We start from the raw sequence: 18583 nt of genomic DNA, 5'->3' as shown, positions 1-18583 counted from the left end.
GAGGATTGTGAAACAAAACCCATTCAAAAATGTGGGAGAGATTCACAAAGAGTGGACTGCAGCTGGAATCAGTGCTTCAAGAACCACCACGCACAGACATATGCAAGACATGGGTTTCAGCTGTCGCATTCCTTGTGTAAAGCCACTCTTGAACAAGACACGCGTCAGAAGCGTCTCGCCTGGGCTAAAGACAAAAAGGACTGGACTGCTGCTGAGTGGTCCAAAGTTATGTTCTCTGATGAAAGTAAATTTTGCATTTCCTTTGGAAATCAAGGTCCCAGAGTCTGGAGGAAGAGAGGAGAGGCACAGAATCCACGTTGCTTGAAGTCCAGTGTAAAGTTTCCACAGTCAGTGATGGTTTGGGGTGCCATGTCATCTGCTGGTGTTGGTCCACTGTGTTTTCTGAGGTCCAAGGTCAACAGGAAGTTTTAGAGCACTTCATGCTTCCTGCTGCTGACCAACTTTATGGAGATGCAGATTTAATTTTCCAACAGGACTTGGCACCTGCACACAGTGCCAAAGCTACCAGTACCTGGTTTAAGGTCCATGGTATCCCTGTTCTTAATTGGCCAGCAAACTCACCTGACCTTAACCCTATAGAAAATCTATGGGGTATTGTGAAGAGGAAGATGCGAAACGCCAGACCCAACAATGCAGAAGAGCTGAAGGCCACTATCAGAGCAACCTGGGCTCTCATAACACCTGAGCAGTGCCACAGACTGATCGACTCCATGCCATGCCGCATTGCTGCAGTAATTCAGGCAAAAGGAGCCCCAACTAAGTATTGTGAGCTGTGCATGCTCATACTTTTCATGTTCATATTTTTCAGTTGGCCAACATTTCTAAAAATCCTTTCTTTTGTATTGGTCTTAAGTAATATTCTAATTTTCAGAGATACTGAATTTTGGATTTTCATTAGTTGTCAGTTTTAATCATCACAATTAAATGAAATAAACATTTGAAATATATCAGTCTGTGTGTAATGAATGAATATAATATCCAAGTTTCACTTTTTGAATGGAATTACTGAAATAAATCAACTTTTTGATGATATTCTAATTATATGACCAGCACCTGTATAAGGCAAAATTCTTAAATAATGCTCGGTCTCAGCTACATAAAAAACAGAAAGACTGGCAACCAACTACTGAAGAGTGGTGACTTTTCTTGGACTTGGTCACTGCTTTTAAAAGAGTTGAGATTTTAGACTCAGAGTTCTCTCAGTTGACTTGGGACTCTGAACATACCAAACACAGCTCTGAGAGCATCATGTCATTAGGTATCGCCAACCATCCCCTCCCTCAGCACAGGGTACAGGAGCACTGACAGGCGCATGCGTAGTGTGGGTGTCAACGGGTTGGTTGGGCTTGTGTTTACAGCTCGGCTGGATGCTGTTGGCTGCTTATGTTATTGGGAAAGTGCAATGTTGTGCCAACCGCCAATGGAATAAATATACCTTTGGGAATAAAGGTAAGATATTTTGCATTTGCACACGTCTTTACCAATAAAGTTTAATGCGGCTGTCTCTTCAGTTATGAAGAAATGCATCTAACGTTACATTTTTGTTGGTTGGGTAGCATGGCTCTCAGACGTTGGCTAGCTAGCTAGCTATATAACGTTACAGTAATGGCCTGTATGCAAGCTCCCTCCAGCGACGGGCTGGCAGCGGGTTTATTCACCAGATTATCGCCAATACATTTAAGTAGCAGTTTGCATTAATTGCTTTATGGTGACAGGATAGTTTGGCGTAACGTTATTGGTCTCTGAAGTTAAACGTTCCTGTCGGGCTTGAAGCGACGACTGCTTATTAACGTTAGCTATCTTAGCTAACGTTAGGCAGGTTGGTAAGGGCTAACATGGGCACGAAGTTAACACTAGAGTTAATAGCATTAGGCTCGCCCAACGGAATCGAGCAAAACTTATTAACGGTTGGTTAAGTTATCTATTAAAGAGCTGTGGGTTTTGAAATGTACCGAGGCCCCATGAGGCTTTAACAGGCTGCATGACATTTAGCAGGTTTGCGTGTATCCAGATTACGTGGTGTAACGTTAACTTACCCGGTGCGACCAGAAAGTCAATTAATGTATGCTACCAGTGTATGTGTCTGTTAAACGGTGAATAATCATGCTGGAGTAGCTGCAAGTACTGTAAATGGTTAAGCAACACATAATTTCTCTACATTGGTTGCCCTGATTTATTTGTCACTGTTGATGATATTAAAATGTCAGCTGAGGGCTGAATGACAGCTGGATGTGCCCTGCATTTGTTTATAGGCTGGTTGTATGGGTTATGGTTACTGTACTGTGAGCTTTTGTGCTATATTTACCTATTCAGTAATGCTCTACAATGCTCTGATCATCAAATCAACCATTCTGTATCCAATGTAGTACCATGGGAGGTACCACTATACAAGCTAATTTGACATGCATGCAATGAAAATAGAATAAATGGAAAAAATCAAATCATAAGAACACTGATAGCTCACCTTGTTTTAGGCTGCTTGAATTTGAAGATGTGATGAGAACTTGTCAGGCTTTGACAGTGAATCTTTGTTTGAAACTGATGCTTAGGGGCCAAATTAACTTTTGACTTGAATATTTCATGAGTCAGGTACTCTGGCACAATAATAATTTTAATCCACTCTTTTATTTTGTTAATTTAAGTCCTGATTTTGTCACATCATTAAAAGAGAGGGACCAGCAGGGATTGTTTTGAGAAGTCTTTGTGGTGGTGTACTTGAGCTTTTATATGTAGAATGAACCCCATTGAAATGTTTTACCAGTCCCCATAGTTAGGCACAGAAGCACACAAATCAGTGCTATAATTAATTTACAACTAACTGTATGGGAATACATATATACATATAAATATATATATATGTGTGTGTGTGTGTGTATACCGTATATATTAGTGGGGGCCGGTTGAAAAATATTTTAGGTTTGGCTGTGCCATATCCAGTTATTTTCAGTAACTGTCCCAATACAATTTAACACAAAATGCAGGATACCAGTGCTTTGTGAAATAGTCAGAAATTATTTAATGCCAATATTATATTATTAAATTATATTAATAAACAAAAACATAAACGGTGAACATAAACATATAAAGGGGCATGAAAAGAAAATACTCAAGTAAAGTACAAATAGGCTACCTCTAATTTGTATTTCAGTATAGTAGGCCTACTTAAGTTACTGTCCACCACTGGAAATAACCACATCTTAAAACATCAGAGCTGCCTATAAACTTTACAGCTTATAATAATAATAATCCTTATTTGTAGAGCACTTTTCAAAAACAAGTTACAAAGTGCTTACCTCTGTAGCTAACATCTGTTGTTCTCCTTGTCGATGTACCGTAGCACAAGCACCAACTGGCAGTGGGTGGAAATGTCAGTTGTCTCATCTGCCTGAATAGCAAGATATTCTGCATTTTTTACTTCTTCCAGAATGTAATCTTTAAGAACTGACAGCATGCAGTCCAAAAATTTGTTTTGCAGGTGTCTTTGAGGTGCCTTTGAAAATGGTAACTGTCTTAAGGTGCTCCTCCAACACACTGTCCAGCGAGGCAACAAGATCTACTGAAAACGCCAGGGTTGTCAGAGGACGCGGTCTCATTGTGGCCGCGCAAGGCTGATGTTAACTCTGCCTAGCATGGCTAGCTTCACCATATTATCCATATGTGCCCTCGTACACTCGTGTTTCGTAATCTTCTCAGATAAATGTATCTTGTCCTTTATTCCTCTAACAGTCCATGTTGTATCTGTCCCTGCCGTTTTAAAAAGCAAGCATGGGAAGCAAAATAAAGCATTTAAATCATTGCATCCAGCTAGCCAAGGCTGAAAGCCTGTGTCGGTCTTGAGTTCTGCATTCATCTTGTCAACAACGTCACGTGTCCCTCTACCACCGACTGACTGTGCTTGGATCCTGGAGCGCCCTTCAGGCATCAGATATGAGGATGCTGATTGGCTTAATTTCAGTTGCTATGGGCATATCTTGTACTGTGGTGTTGTGCTGCCTGGGTGATCTCTCTAGCCCCCAAGAAGAGATCAATGAATGAGCAGGAAGCTAATTTCACACCCAAACATAATTATTTAGCCTATATTTTATATATTACACATTATTGTGCATTTTAAACACACATATACTTAAAAAGGTAATTACCGTTAATTCAGAAAATGTTTATTTAGATTTTAATGTTTTTTTATTTTAATGTTTATTATTAACACTTTCCACCCATAGCCTGTATATAAAAAGTGTCCACCACGGGGGAGGGTGGCGCTAGCGCCATCTGTTGGCAAGCCGCAACTGGTATATGTACATACCGTATATATATGGGATGTAACGATACACTCAACTCACGGTTTGAAACAATTCACGGTTTTAAGTTCACGATACGATTTTATTGCGATTAAAAAAAAAAAAATAAATGTCTGTAGAAGATCTTCCAACACCATCTTCTTGGGAGGATGTTATTGCAGCTCAGCTTCTGCTGTGTCTTCCTGGTAATCCGGCTCCTTGGCTGCAAGTGTGGGGGCAATGATACCTGCTCTTCCCGTATCTTTTTCCTCCACAGGGAAGTTGGTCTGTAAACAGCGGGGAAAGAAATAATAAAAATTATTAAATTGGTATGACATGAGGCAGAGGTCTCACAGAAGCAACACTTGGGGAAAAAAGTGCTTCTGAGAAAATACTTCTTTATATACATTAAACAATAAATGTGTTATGATTATTAGAAAGAGAGAGATAGTAAAATAAATACCTGGTTGTGCAGCTGCACAGCTTTCTCCTTCAGCCTGTGGAAAACATCCTGATGTTGGTCTTCCTCTAGATGAGGTAGAGTAGGGTATCTGGGGTCTACTGCAGTGCAATTCAACAGGTGGTTATATTCCTCAACATATCTGAGTGTGTCAATTTACTGGGCACAGTAAAAGTACTCAGCACAGACATTTAGTTGGATGTCTGTGCTGAGGACAGCAGCTGCCGCAGCTAGTTGCGTTCGGTTCAGTCATATCCAGACAGCTGTTTTTTTTTTATCTTAACCAATTTTAAACTTTATACATTTCTATTGATTTTTAACCAATTCATGATGCATCGTTACACAATTCTGTGTTTTAGGGTAAACACTAGTGTTGGGTATTGTTTAAAATTGAGTACCAAAACCAGTACCCGTAAAGTGATACCAATAGAGTACTTCATTCGATACCTTGCTATTTTTTGTTTTATGGACAGGCAAGGAGATTTATTTCTTTTTTCTTTTTTCAAAGACTTGTTATATAAAAATATTTAGCTTATCCTCAGAGGAAGGATGACAGCTTGGCAGTTTTTTTGTCGCCTATTTGAATGAGATGCTGTGGAAATAGCAAATAAAAATATACAGAAAAGTGTTAAATGATACCAGAAGATGAAGCCAACGGAAAGCCAAGCTTGTGGTGATAAAATTGCAACAGTGACGAACATGCCTGAGACCACATACTGACACTGATAGTTGAAAAAATCTACTGGCCAAACAAATTTTTTACCGGCCAAAATAATAAATTGCCTTTTGTGTCACACATACATTTGTTTCCTTCCTTTTAATTGAGATAATAAGGTATTATGTCAAATACAAACTTAAAGAACAGGCCAGAGTGAAATTTGAAGCAAAATTATATTATTGCTATTAAATGTACTTAAAACATAACAGTAAATTGTTTATAAACTTACAAGATGCTTATTAATCATTCAGCTTAATTCTTATCATTGCTCACTGTTGTCATGCTTTATCATTCAACTTAACCCTCCTCATCAGACTGCTCACTTTCTACAATCACCTTCTTCTGGCCTCCTGGTTCTGACAGTCCTGGTGCCACAGCATCACAGGTGTTGTGGGATCAATATTTTTTTTATACAGTCTATAGATCATTCTCCTTGATCTCTGGGGAGGACAGCAGGACCAACAGAAGATCTGACAGCGTGTCAGACACTAGGCTAGGGTTGGGCCATGTCTACAAAATTTCCATTGGACAATGTCTACATTGAATCATCGGGATAGACGATGGCATCGGGGGCGCGCCCATACGCGCACGGGGGGATAGCGGTTGTCTTATGTGCATGTGTTCACTTGCACAGACTTTACTCAGTTAAAAACTTGGTAGCCTACGACGTTACAAGTCGCGTTGGAAATTTTACAAGCAGGGACCAGGTAAAGCAGCATTGTACACACACGGTGCAGATGTTGGTTTTGGTTGTTTGATAGGCTGTGTCATTAACAAGCCCACAAGCAGCTCACCTGCTGCCGTGATAACGGATCGTGGATGGAAAAATATGGAAAAAAGAAGAGTTCTGTGTCTTTAAGGCAACTTTATAAAAGGTATTGCTGATAGAGAAAGTGGAGTAGACGGGCGAAGGGGGAGACAGAGAGAGGCGGGGCAAGCCAGTGTGTTTACCTGAGGTGTAGGCCTCTTGTGTGTCTGTGTCTGGGGAGAAGAGAATTCCGAGGAAGATGCGAAGCATATTTAAAATTTATAATGTTCATGGTGATTATAACCTGCTTTCACATGGCGGTATTATTTACCGGTTTTTTTTTGGACGGGGGGCGGGGTTTTACAATCACGATGCCTTCTCAACCATCAAACATCTGTAAGCCATTGCCGATGGATGATGGCGTCATCTATCGCCCCAACCCTACACTAGATTGGATAGCCAACTACCCAGCTAAAAGCTAAAAACAATCCTAGTACAACTTTTGTAATTAGCTCCTAACAATAGCTTTCACACTGCCTTATTTCACGGGGGTATTACTCCAATCTGCCGGCTTGCAGCGCTTTATGAAAGGTATGGAGTAGATTTTATCCGCCTCTGAGCAGGGAAAGTTTGTGACAGACATGAGACAGAAAGATGGAACCATCTGTTTGTGAAAAGCCACAGCTGGTTCCTGTTAAGTAGGGCTGCTATGTGAAAACACACATGATTACGGGATAACGGCCTTTTCACATGGGATAAAGCTGATCTAAAGCTTGATCAGTATGAGTAAGCGGATGCTACATATATGCAGATATTCTTTCGGCTATGAAAGCGACTACACTCTCACTCTCCCCTCTTCCCCTCCTGACTCCTGTTGCCTGTCCCCTAAAGCTGATGATACACGGAGCAACTTTTAGAGCAATGGTGCTGGGCAATGTTGCCGTCAGTGGTAACGAGTAAAGATTACTACCGTAATCCCCCTCCCCCACCACTCCGCCACCCTCCCCGCACCACTGCTATTCATTCAAAACATAGTCGGACATGCCGCCAGCAAGATTGCCCAGCAACATTGCTCAAAAAGTTGCCCTGTGTATCATCAGCTTAATACCTACCCCTTGCAAATCTATGCCAATCAAACACAAGTAACATGAAAAGAACATAAACAACAACCAGTGAACGCCTCTAATCCATGTGTTACATGATTTTAGATACCTTGGTACATCGGGGACCAATTTAAGTGTGACTATCAAATAGAAATTATATGCTGAATATATTTACCCACCAATGTGGTGGATAGCCTTCCAACATTTGGCCGCCGAATGGAAAATCCACTCGCATTTGGCGGATGTTAATTTCCATCCCTTTACTGGAGACATTTCGATACTACTCGATACTGGGCTGTTTCAGTACCTTAAAGGTATCGCTATTTGATACCCATCCCTAGTAAACACTGCACAGCTCTGTCAATCAGTCAATGTGTAGTGCATGTAGTGCGAACACAAGCTGATGTTTAGCAAGTAATTTATTTGTACTGAGTTATATTCCACATTTCTCTCGCTTTCTACTGATAGAGACATAAGTAGTTACAGCAGCAGAAGAGCTGTGGTCAGCGTAGTGCCCAAGACTGCCATTACTGCCAAGAATAGGATTGTTGATATCAGTAGCTCTTGTCTGTTTGTGAGTTCAAATAATTTCCAGCAGTGGATAACATGCATGGTAACCATGAGCTAAATGAGCCAGCTGTCACCTCACTTGATTCAGCTCTTTGTTCTTGTTCTATTTCCTGAAAATCAGGTACTACAGTAAAGCCTCATTGCAGGTAATGCGGGTTTCACAAAACACACAACCCAGATTTGAGTGAATGCAAATGTTAGCTCTATTAACAGTAACTAATATACACTCACCTAAAGGATTATTAGGAACACCATACTAATACTGTGTTTGACCCCCTTTCGCCTTCAGAACTGCCTTAATTCTACGTGGCATTGATTCAACAAGGTGCTGAAAGCATTTGTTAGAAATGTTGGCCCATACTGATAGGATAGCATCTTGCAGTTGATGGAGATTTGTGGGATGCACATCCAGGGCACAAAGCTCTGTTCCACCACATCCCAAAGATGCTCTATTGGGTTGAGATCTGGTGACTGTGGGGGCCATTTTAGTACAGTGAACTCATTGTCATGTTCAAGAAACCAATTTGAAATGATTCGAGCTTTGTGACATGGTGCATTATCCTGCTGGAAGTAGCCATCAGAGGATGGGTACATGGTGGCCATAAAGGGATGGACATGGTCAGAAACAATGCTCAGGTAGGCCGTGGCATTTAAACGATGCCAAATTGGCACTAAGGGGCCTAAAGTGTGCCAAGAAAACATCCCCCACATTACACCACCACCAGCCTGCACAGTGGTAACAAGGCATGATGGATCCATGTTCTCATTCTGTTTACGCCAAATTCTGACTCTACCATCTGAATGTCTCAACAGAAATCGAGACTCATCAGACCAGGCAACATTTTTCCAGTCTTCAACTGTCCCATTTTGGTGAGCTCTTGCAAATTGTAGCCTCTTATTCCTATTTGTAGTGGAGATGAGTGGTACCCGGTGGGGTCTTCTGCTGTTGTAGCCCAACCGCCTCAAGGTTGTGCGTGTTGTGGCTTCACAAATGCTTTGCTGCATACCTCGGTTGTAACGAGTTATTATTTCTGTCAAAGGTATTGGTTCTGTTAATACCTCATGTGGTTTTATGTGAATGGATGAGTGTGTGTGAGGCCTATGTTATGTGCATTTAAAATAGATGAAGTACAGTATATTTTGGCAAACTGAAAATTATAAATAAAGCTTTATATTTGTGGATGCATGTCTCTGTTCACTCAGTTCTAGGATCTGTTACACTGTCCTGTAGGATAGTATTGGCATAGTTGTTCTTGCTTATTTGGTTCCCTAATAAAGGTATTAGTTCTTTTCAGTTGTAGGGACCTAATTCTAGTTTTGTTTATATATAACCCCCACCCTCCAGTCGCTACACATACAAGCTCATCTGTGAAGCATGGTGGAGGTAATGTCATGGCTTGGGCGTACATGGCTGCTTCTGGAACAGGCTCATTAATATTTATTGATGATGTAACTGATGATGGTAGCAGCAGAATGAGTTCAGAAGAGTACAAAAAACATTTTGTCTGCCAATTTATGGAGAAATGCATTGAAACTAATCGGGAGGAAGTTTATCATGCAGCAGGACAATGACCCAAAGCACACTGCCAACAAAACAAAGGACTTCATCAGGGGGAAAAAGTGGAAGGTTTTAGAGTGGCCAAGTCAGTCGCCTGACCTTAACCCAATAGAGCATGCATTTCACCTCCCTAAGAGGAGACTGAAGGGAGAAACACCCTGAAACAAACAAGAACTGAAAGAAGCTGCGGTAAAAGCATGGAATAGCATCACAAATGAAGAATTCAACAGTTTGGTGCTGTCGATGGGTCACAAGCAAGGATTACGCCACCATCATTATCTTAAAGTAGTTAATATGAATATTCTAAAACTTAGTAGTACATAATTTTGAGTGCTCAACTCTTTATGGAGTAGCCTATATATTGAATTTGTTACTGTCAATCTTACTTGAGTTAAGGAGGAATACTTCCACCACTGAACGAGACTTCAACTGTATAACTCTTCCCAGTCAGTGCAAGCACAACCAGATTCTGGGAGAAAGGAAAAATCTAAACCACACCTGTAAAGGCCAGATTAATATCCAGTAAGTAATTTTAAAAACGTAAAGGAAACTGAAATGTCGGTTAATACCTCATATTTCCAATCTGTAGTGCAACACTGAATATTCATATGAAAACAGATACTGAGGGTGGAACCCCCCCTCCCCCCCAAAAAAAACCAAGTGGGTCACAGATCAAAAAGTTTTAGAACAAACCTTGGATTGGTTTACCATTTAAAGTACATCGATGAAAGAGGTGTGTTCGGATGTGACTTTTTTTTTAAAAGGACTCATCCTATTTTACTGTCATATGATACAGCTCAGGTGTTGCATGTGCTTTATAGTGTGGCTCAGTGTACAGCATGTTCTAATTACAGTCAAAAGCTGATCTAAACTAAAGAATGAAATATTTCCTGTATAATTTGATCCTGTGAAGGTGCAACACAAAAAAAGAAGGAAGGAAAAGAGATCATACCACAAGCTTCATCTAACAAGTATTATAGAACATAATAAAATGTACATGCATACTAAAATAAAATATAACAAAATAATAAACACAATATCAACTGTAATTTATTTTAACGCATGGGATAAAACCATTCATTTTGCACATTTCACATTCCCTTTTAAGCTGATGCAGTCAGCAGGTCTGAAGGAAGATCAGACAAACTGCACAGCAGAATGTTGAACATTATTATTTACTATCCTTGATTGTCCACTTGTGAATTTTCAGTTTGTCTCATGGCTGCGCAGGCTGTAAGGCTGATCAACTGCTGACAACTCCTTATTGTTCATAGTGACTTATTTAAGAAAGGATTATTTAATGAAAGGATTTTTTTGTTACAGGAGATATACAAGACACTTAGTTTGTCCTCTTAGACTATGACTGCCATTGTTGTATCAGTATAAACATCCATAGATGATTTTGTTGCCATTAAAAGTATATGGAGTCTGTTATTCCTCACGTTTCTGTGGTCTGCCATTGTTGCAAAGTGTAAGGGATGCATGTTGATAAAGTAAAGCTCAGCCATTACCTAAACAAATTGGGATTTTAGATGGAGCTCTTCTGTGCTGATAAAATCTTATGGGACTAACATACACAGGAAAAACAGGAAGCATGTTTCCAGGGATTGTCGTGGGGGAAAATGTGCTGTTACTGAAAGTTTCAAATGCTTGATTAAAAAAATGAATGTGTTTGAGTGTTAAAGTACAGTATTGACCAACACATACGCTGACATATCTGTGATAAGCTGGGCCTTTATATTCCATGTATGTATCACAGCAAAACTCACAATACATCCTCTTGGTTTACTTGGCAAAGTTTTCATTCCCAGGCAACATAATGTCAGGGATACAGCAGCATCCTATCTTACGTTCTTTTCTAATTAAAATATCCGACGGCCTATGCCTATGTTTCGGCCTACATTGCTATGAGACGATGAGGTAAACATTTTGGCAAAATTAATCCTCAAACTTCAGCATGGTCAAAGTCATCGATCTCCACATTAAAGCGGAGTAGTGAGTCATCGTCATTTTGAACTACATATGTGTTAACTGCATATTTAAAAGACCTGCAGCAAACACTAACTAGAACCACTCCTTTTTAATACGTAATAGGTCTTGACCTAAATTTGTGTTTAGGCCTGTACCAGGTTAGTCTTATTATTTTCCAAGGGGGATCATATTTACTGCTTTTGGGTCCAACTTTTGAAGAAATGTGCCCTTAGTAACACTGGTAGCGAAGCCTGAAGACAAATGCTCATACACAACAAAAGAGAGATTAAAAGTGACATTTGACATCGGATATGTCTAAAGTAATCTAACAGGCAACTTTTTGAGGCTGTATCCTCATGGTGTATTGTGATGGTGTTCTTTAGGGAGCACAAATAACTCAGGAGTCCCTTTCGTGTAGCGATGATTCACAAAAGACTTTCTCTCAGATAGGTGTGTCTTTTATTTGCACTCTACAAAACAGCCTTGCCATTTTCTATTTACAGTTTACAGCCTGAGGCAATAACAAACAGTGATCCATTACAAAACTTACATTCTGAATAACAATAATAAGACTCTTATCACATCATAAGATCTCAAAAAAGTACACTTGAGATCTGATTACTGATCATGCCCTTTTCAAAGCCCTATGAAAAACATTTTTGTGTTTATGTGGTGGTTTTCTATACAACGCTCCCTGACGAAAACGGCAAACAAGCGTTTTTCCTTTGCACAACATCATTACCAGTTGTTAAACTAGCATTATCTTACATATAAGGTTATATTTAAAGCCAGACCAAAGGTGAGATGATTGCCAATGCATTACATTAAGTTTAAAGCTGACTGCTTTAAATGTGGCAACAAGAGGACACAAAGTGACCATCAATCCTGATACCCTGATGGTAATCACCCCTATTCCTGTAGAATACACATGATGTGAGCAAACTATGAATTACACAATTTTGTCTTCAGTACATGAAAGAAATTATTAATTTTAAATTCCATTACGTGTCAGGGAATTTGTTCATCTCTCAACAAAAAGCACCCATTTTCATGTCTGTCTTTAAATAACATGCTGACTGGCTACCACCTCTCGTGGTGGAGGTTTCTGTCTGATCACAATGAGGATCAGGACAAGCAAAAATAAATTCTCTCTGCTGAGATTAATACCATCGCATTAATAAGCACCCGTGTTGCAGACATATGGCATTAAGATTAATCCTTTCAACTAACAAATAAGACCAAAAACAGGCTTGGGATCCCTGGAAGGGTGAAGTTGGCATCTTGGACTGTGTCAAAGTTTATTTTAGATAAATTGTTATTCATATTCAAGATGCATGTAAATTATTCAGACAAAAAAAAAAAGATATTCAAGGTCCAGCTCATGTTGCGCTAGCATCTTAGACCTTCCCTGGCACGCCCCTGTGGTACAGTATAAATGCGGCTATCTGGTGGCCAATAGCAAGACAAAAAAAGAAGACTTACAGGTAAGTACCTAGAATAAGATCACCTCTTTTTCCTGGTAGTTTAATACTTTAGGTTACATTTATTTATAATGTGTTTTAAAAAAAAAAAAAAAAAAAAAAGAATATAATGAAAAGATTTTAATTGGTAAAATATTTTTTGATTTTTCTTACTATTAAAACAATGAAGAAAAATACAATTTACAGATACTGTAATGTTGTTCCTGGATTCATTGAGTCTAAATTAATTTTGACATAATTTGAGGGTCTTTATCTGGTAAATAATGCCAGCTCCCAATTTTGATAAGCAAAATGCAGGATAGGTTTATGACAAAATACAACTAATATTTTCATCAATTGTGAACACTTCTTTCAGAGATGCATCTGAATTGAAGGATGTTGGTAACTTGTGTCAAGCAAATTGTTTCTTTAGAAAATAACAATGCATAAATCATGACACGGCCAAGCTTATGCATGTCTTTCCTTTTTTCTTCAAGTGACTGTTTACTGTATGTTGCATAATGGACTTAAGTAACTCTAATACCTTTTGTAGACTTTCCCTCATGTACAGGAAAGCAGATCTGTTGTTTTTTTTCATAAAAGACTTGGCCAATTTTGACAGGTTTTCTTTCAAAGCACTTTTGTCTTGAAAGAAGATAGTGAATGCTTGGCTCCCCATTGTTTTGCTTTTTTTCTCACAGGTCATCACAATGAAGTTGGTCATCCTTATGTGCCAGCTTGGCCTCATTCTGAGGACCGAGGCACAGATACCGGATCGGTGCATTTTCAGCAATACAAACAGACCTCCAGGTTTGTGGCATTTTCTTTGATATGTTCTTTAGTAACTGTTATTTTCACACTTTCATTGCAGTTTGATTTACATGCTCTCTTTTAATCTCTTCCAGATAACTCTGATATAACTGTGATTTGTGGCACTGAGTATATGGACCTGAGAATCTACCTTTGCCCCATGTACCAAGCTCTTTATAATGAGACACTGATGGTCCTCAATAATCAGTTCAACACACCTCAGTGTTTTGGGACTGCTGACTGGGCCATTGACCCACCTGTTTTAAAATTCAGATTCCCCATAAATGACAGTTCCATCTCATCTTGCAATAATAACTTTAAGGTATTCTTCAAAATTGCTTTACCTTGCATTTTCTATGACATAAAAGAAGATTTTACATACACTCAAATATTACAGTAGTGCAGAAACAACAGTAAAGTTTTCTGTGGTACATTTTAGTGGTATTGCATGGCATTACATGAAAACCAAGGATTGGATCTTGTATTCCAGCATCAAAAAGAAAGCTGAAAACTGATTTAAACAATTTTCAGTGAAATATATATGTAATAATATTCTAATATTTGTTTTTTGAAAGATAATCAGTCAGGTTGGGAGTGGACAGTTTGCAGACTTCTCAAATGTCCAGTTCGTCAACGTCTCTGGCAGTGTTACGTCTTTAGACCCCACTGCAGGTATGATCACCTATCGCCCGCAGATCGTGTACAAGTTCTCCTGCTTGTACCCGATGCAGTATCTCCTGAACAACTCTGAAGTGAGCGTGTAAGTATGTCAGGAAATAACACCACCACTGTACGTGAATAAGCAGGACTCAGCTACAATTTGATTCACCCAAGTTTCTAATGCATATTATGAATTTATTTGAATTTAATACAGAGCAGGTGTGAATCTTGCCATAAGAGACAACAATGGTAGCTTCATCAGCACACTGAAAATGCACCTCTACAAAGTAAGACCTGTTGCTTTTAGAATATGTATTTTGACTTATTAAACTTTTTTAAACTTGATTTTGTTCTTATTTTACATGGAACAGGACGCACTGTACCAAGAGAAGCTTACTATCCCGCAATCAGGACTCAACCTGAAGACCAAGATTTATGTTGCAGTTCAGGCTAGGAATCTAACAGAAAGGTATTTAACTTTTTATAGTTTACAGTGAACCAGAAGTTACATTAATACGGAAAGACACTTAAAATCCCCCTTCTCTGTCCTCGCAGGTTCAACGTGCTGTTGGACAGATGCTACGCCACAACAAGTCCATTTCCCGACCTCAGAACATATTATGACCTTTTTGTAGGGTAAGTCACATATATGTAGCAGTATATAATACCTTCCAATTCCTCTGACACTCAACTCCATGCTAGCTCTTTGTAATACCCCGTGTGCAGTCACACCACCTGTCTCTTTTTCACACAAGGTGTACACGTGACCCACAAACTAGGGTAGAGCACAATGGAGTATCTCAGGTTGCACACTTCTCCTTTGAGGCCTTCAGATTCATGGAGCACAAAAATCTCACAATTTCCACTTTCTACCTGCACTGCGTCACCAGACTTTGTGAGGTGTCCTCGTGTAGCAGATTATTGCCTGTGAGTAGACACCAGAGTTCCTAACATTTTTTTTTCAAGATAGAGGTAGATATAGATGGATAGTAAATTCACACATCAGAGTTTTGATTGTCTTTATTCATTTTGAACAGAACTGTGGAGGTTCCAATAGGAGAAAGAGAGAGGTCGAGGATATGCTGACCAACACTACAGTCACCTCGCCTGCCATTATTGTGGGAAAACAGAGCGTTGGTGCGTCTTTAAGGCAAAATAAAATTATACATGGTGAATAAACATGCACATTCTAAAGTAAACAAAATTGCTTTAAAATGTGCAAAATATTGATTTGATTGGTTGATTCGATCAAATCAGTATTTCTTGTTTGACCCAATGAAAAACTTACATAGAAAGCAGAAAGAAATATATATTATTACAAATATGTAAAATAAAAAAAAAAAAAGGTCCTCCAAATTAAACAAAAAACTATGTTATTTTCCATGCACACATAGAAGTGATTTCTGATCTGACACCCCTATTGGCAGGACTACACCATTTCTTTGTGCCTTCCAAAACCGTTACGAAGAAATCTGTTTTATGATGAGACCATGCTATGGTTAAGGATTTAGACACAAAAACAACTTGTTAGTTTTAGGGGAAAGATCATTATTTGGGTTAAAATTACTATTGTTAAGGTTAAGAGACCTTCACCTTGACCATGGTCACACTGGTCAAAGACAATGTTGATTGTCAGTTGGACAATGTAAACGTATGTAACAGATGCTGTCATTTTTCTTGAAGAGGACACTCAAAATGAACCAGGGCCATAATGACAATATTTACTTATGGGATCTTCTTTTGTCTGTATGCCATAGATGAAGCTACAGCCAGAAGCCATCAGCTTAGCATATAGACTGGAAATTGAAAAACTATAAATTGTCTTTAAGCTTTAGATGTTTTTAGAAGATTCTCAGTCATCCAGGTCATAGTTATCCAACGAAGGTTAAAGTCAAGGGCAAAGTCAAGGGCAACTGGACTTGGTTGAAGATCTTCAACCAAGTCCAGTTGCCCTTGACTTTAACCTTCGTTGGATCTTTAAGCTTTAGGCTTTAGCTTTAGTGAGTTTTTTAATTATTGGACATAGTCAGGCTAGCTGTAACCTTATATTTCCAGCCTTTATGGTAGACAAACTACTAGCGGTACACACGAGAGGGGTAACAATCTCTTATCTAACTTTCAGCAAGAAAGTTAATATGCACATTAAATGAAAATTTGACATTTTGGGTAATGAAAGTTAATTTGATGAACTGTAACACAAAAAGTGAATCTTGTCAATTATTAACCACTGTTTTGGTAACTTTTTTCAGGAGAGATTCAAACTTTGTTGTCTTCTTCCGGTAAGAATATGCATTATATGTGACATTCTGAATGTACTGTTCACACTTCACTGGCCTAGGCCAAATTTGATTTTAACGTGAATTATTTTTCCCATGACATATACTATTGTCTTCTATCTTCATGCTTTTCTTCTTCCCTGCTTACACAGGTATGTCATCTCAGAACTACAATACCCCTTTGGTGGCTGTAATTGTCTGTATCGTCATCCTAACTATTCTCCTCGGTGCCATGGCTGTTTACTTTGCTTTGCACATCAGACAGAGAAAACACATGATCCAGTAACATCCCCTGACTGAGAGTGGAGTCCCTTCAATCTCCCAAACTGCCAGTTTAACACTTCATCATCTACAAAGCATGGCAGTTATGCTGCAGATAAAAGTAAAACAAGTCACGAGAAATAATAGTCAACAATAGTAATATCATAATGTCAAACTACTATTTAGCTTTTTCCATTTCACAAACAGCAATATAACACAGTGGTCAGCCTTTCAACTTTTTAATCAAATAGTTAACTAATGTGGAGATGGGGGCACAGAATCTGTACAAAAAATGTGTATTATAATTGTTAGCTGTAATGATGGTGTCAGTCATGTTGAAGTATTTAATGAATGGTGTTATCTTTTGTTGTCAGTTAGAAATAGTTTACTTATAAAGTATTTTCAATGACAATAGAAATAACTCTATACATACTTTATTCTTTGATAAAACTCCATTAAACTTTTTGACCGTCTCTTATTTTATGAACAGACTGAATCACATAAAACTAACAGGTTGGAGTAAATGATGAAAAACTGGCTGATTTAGGTCAAGTTGGATACTCGATTTAAACAACAATATTTGCTGTACTATCTGTGTAGATGTTCAAACTATTAGCATTATTCTAAGTAAATTTAGGATTTCTCATCAATGTTTTCTTAAAGGTGGGGAAGTCAGTTATTTCTTTACCTTGGCTACAGCTAAAAAAAAGTCATTTTTTCAACAAAGTGGAAGAGTGAACATCCAAATGTGATTTATTGTCTAAAATTTTTTTATAAATCTATCTTAGATGGACTACTTACACAGTGAACAGAACTCCGTGGGTCTGTTTTAATTTAAATACAAAACATTTACACATGTAGCACGATACTATGAAAACTCATGTTGCTTCACGTCTTCCTTTCGCACACAGGTACAGGTACATCGTCCCTGAGCTGCTACAGCAGCAGGTGGCCGTAACTGTCTGCAATCTCATCTTAACTATTTGTTTCTCCATCTGAAAACTCTCTCTGTCCACGATGTTTCAGACATACATAGGTAGTAAAAACAAGAGCAGACATTTTGACTTGAAGCAGTCACTTTCCAGTCAAAACAGGGATGTTATTTAGAATATAGGTTAACCTCTTACAACATTTATCAGAATTTGCAAAGCAATAAAAAAAAATAGACATGTGAAAGTTGTTTTGTATTTCTTTAATCCCACTTGTGATTAACATAATTAAGTGCAGTTCATCACATGTCAGATATGCTGTCAAATGCAATCAGACTGCTTACTGTCAAAATAAGTGTTAGTCTGGTTTTTAGAAGGTACAACCGTAGAATCATGAATAAAAGGTTTGGGACAGTTTGAATTGCCATAAAAAAGATACAATATATACTCTTAGGGTGGAATTCTTGAAGGTCCAGTGCAATGAAAAATGCATTAGCAAGTGTCTTAGTATTGTTTAACAAAGGACATGTCAAAGTTAAGTTACTGAGAGGAGCTTTACAGATCAAAGGCCAAAGCTTTAAGGTAGACTACTGGGATAAAAAAATGAAGAAATACTAAAGAAAAACAGAATGTCAAAAGTGCCAAAATACTGACATCCAAAAAGAACACCCACTCACTAAAATCTAAATTCTGACGTATGATAATGTGCAGAAATGTTCAAAGTTAACCTGAAAATGTTTCATTGTTGTGGACATTTAAATAAC

At 38.5% G+C, this 18583-nt stretch overlaps 1 protein-coding gene across 4 annotated transcripts in view; it reads left to right on the top strand.

The window, feature by feature from the left end:
* Positions 1 to 18011, top strand: part of si:dkey-4p15.5 (zona pellucida-like domain-containing protein 1) — a 19848-nt gene extending 1837 nt beyond the window's left edge. For 2 of the 4 annotated variants that reach the window (XM_046072952.1, XM_046072950.1), the window contains 10 exons: positions 13585 to 13693; positions 13789 to 14015; positions 14269 to 14453; positions 14568 to 14640; positions 14725 to 14822; positions 14909 to 14989; positions 15109 to 15280; positions 15391 to 15490; positions 16603 to 16632; positions 16782 to 17355. In XM_046072952.1, the coding sequence (XP_045928908.1) occupies positions 13594 to 13693; positions 13789 to 14015; positions 14269 to 14453; positions 14568 to 14640; positions 14725 to 14822; positions 14909 to 14989; positions 15109 to 15280; positions 15391 to 15490; positions 16603 to 16632; positions 16782 to 16915 (1200 nt within the window). In that variant the 5' untranslated portion in view covers positions 13585 to 13593 and the 3' untranslated portion in view covers positions 16916 to 17355. Of the gene's footprint in view, positions 1 to 8707; positions 8765 to 13584; positions 13694 to 13788; positions 14016 to 14268; positions 14454 to 14567; positions 14641 to 14724; positions 14823 to 14908; positions 14990 to 15108; positions 15281 to 15390; positions 15491 to 16602; positions 16633 to 16781; positions 17356 to 17801 lie in introns of those variants that run through there. The other 2 variants (XM_046072951.1, XM_046072953.1) reach the window with 2 other exon arrangements.
* Positions 18012 to 18583: the final 572 nt, after the last annotated feature.

This window comes from Micropterus dolomieu, linkage group LG17, assembly GCF_021292245.1.
Source record: "Micropterus dolomieu isolate WLL.071019.BEF.003 ecotype Adirondacks linkage group LG17, ASM2129224v1, whole genome shotgun sequence".
NCBI lineage: Eukaryota > Metazoa > Chordata > Actinopteri > Centrarchiformes > Centrarchidae > Micropterus > Micropterus dolomieu.
Note: the sequence above shows the minus strand (reverse complement) of the source record. Positions and strands in the feature narration are given on the sequence as shown.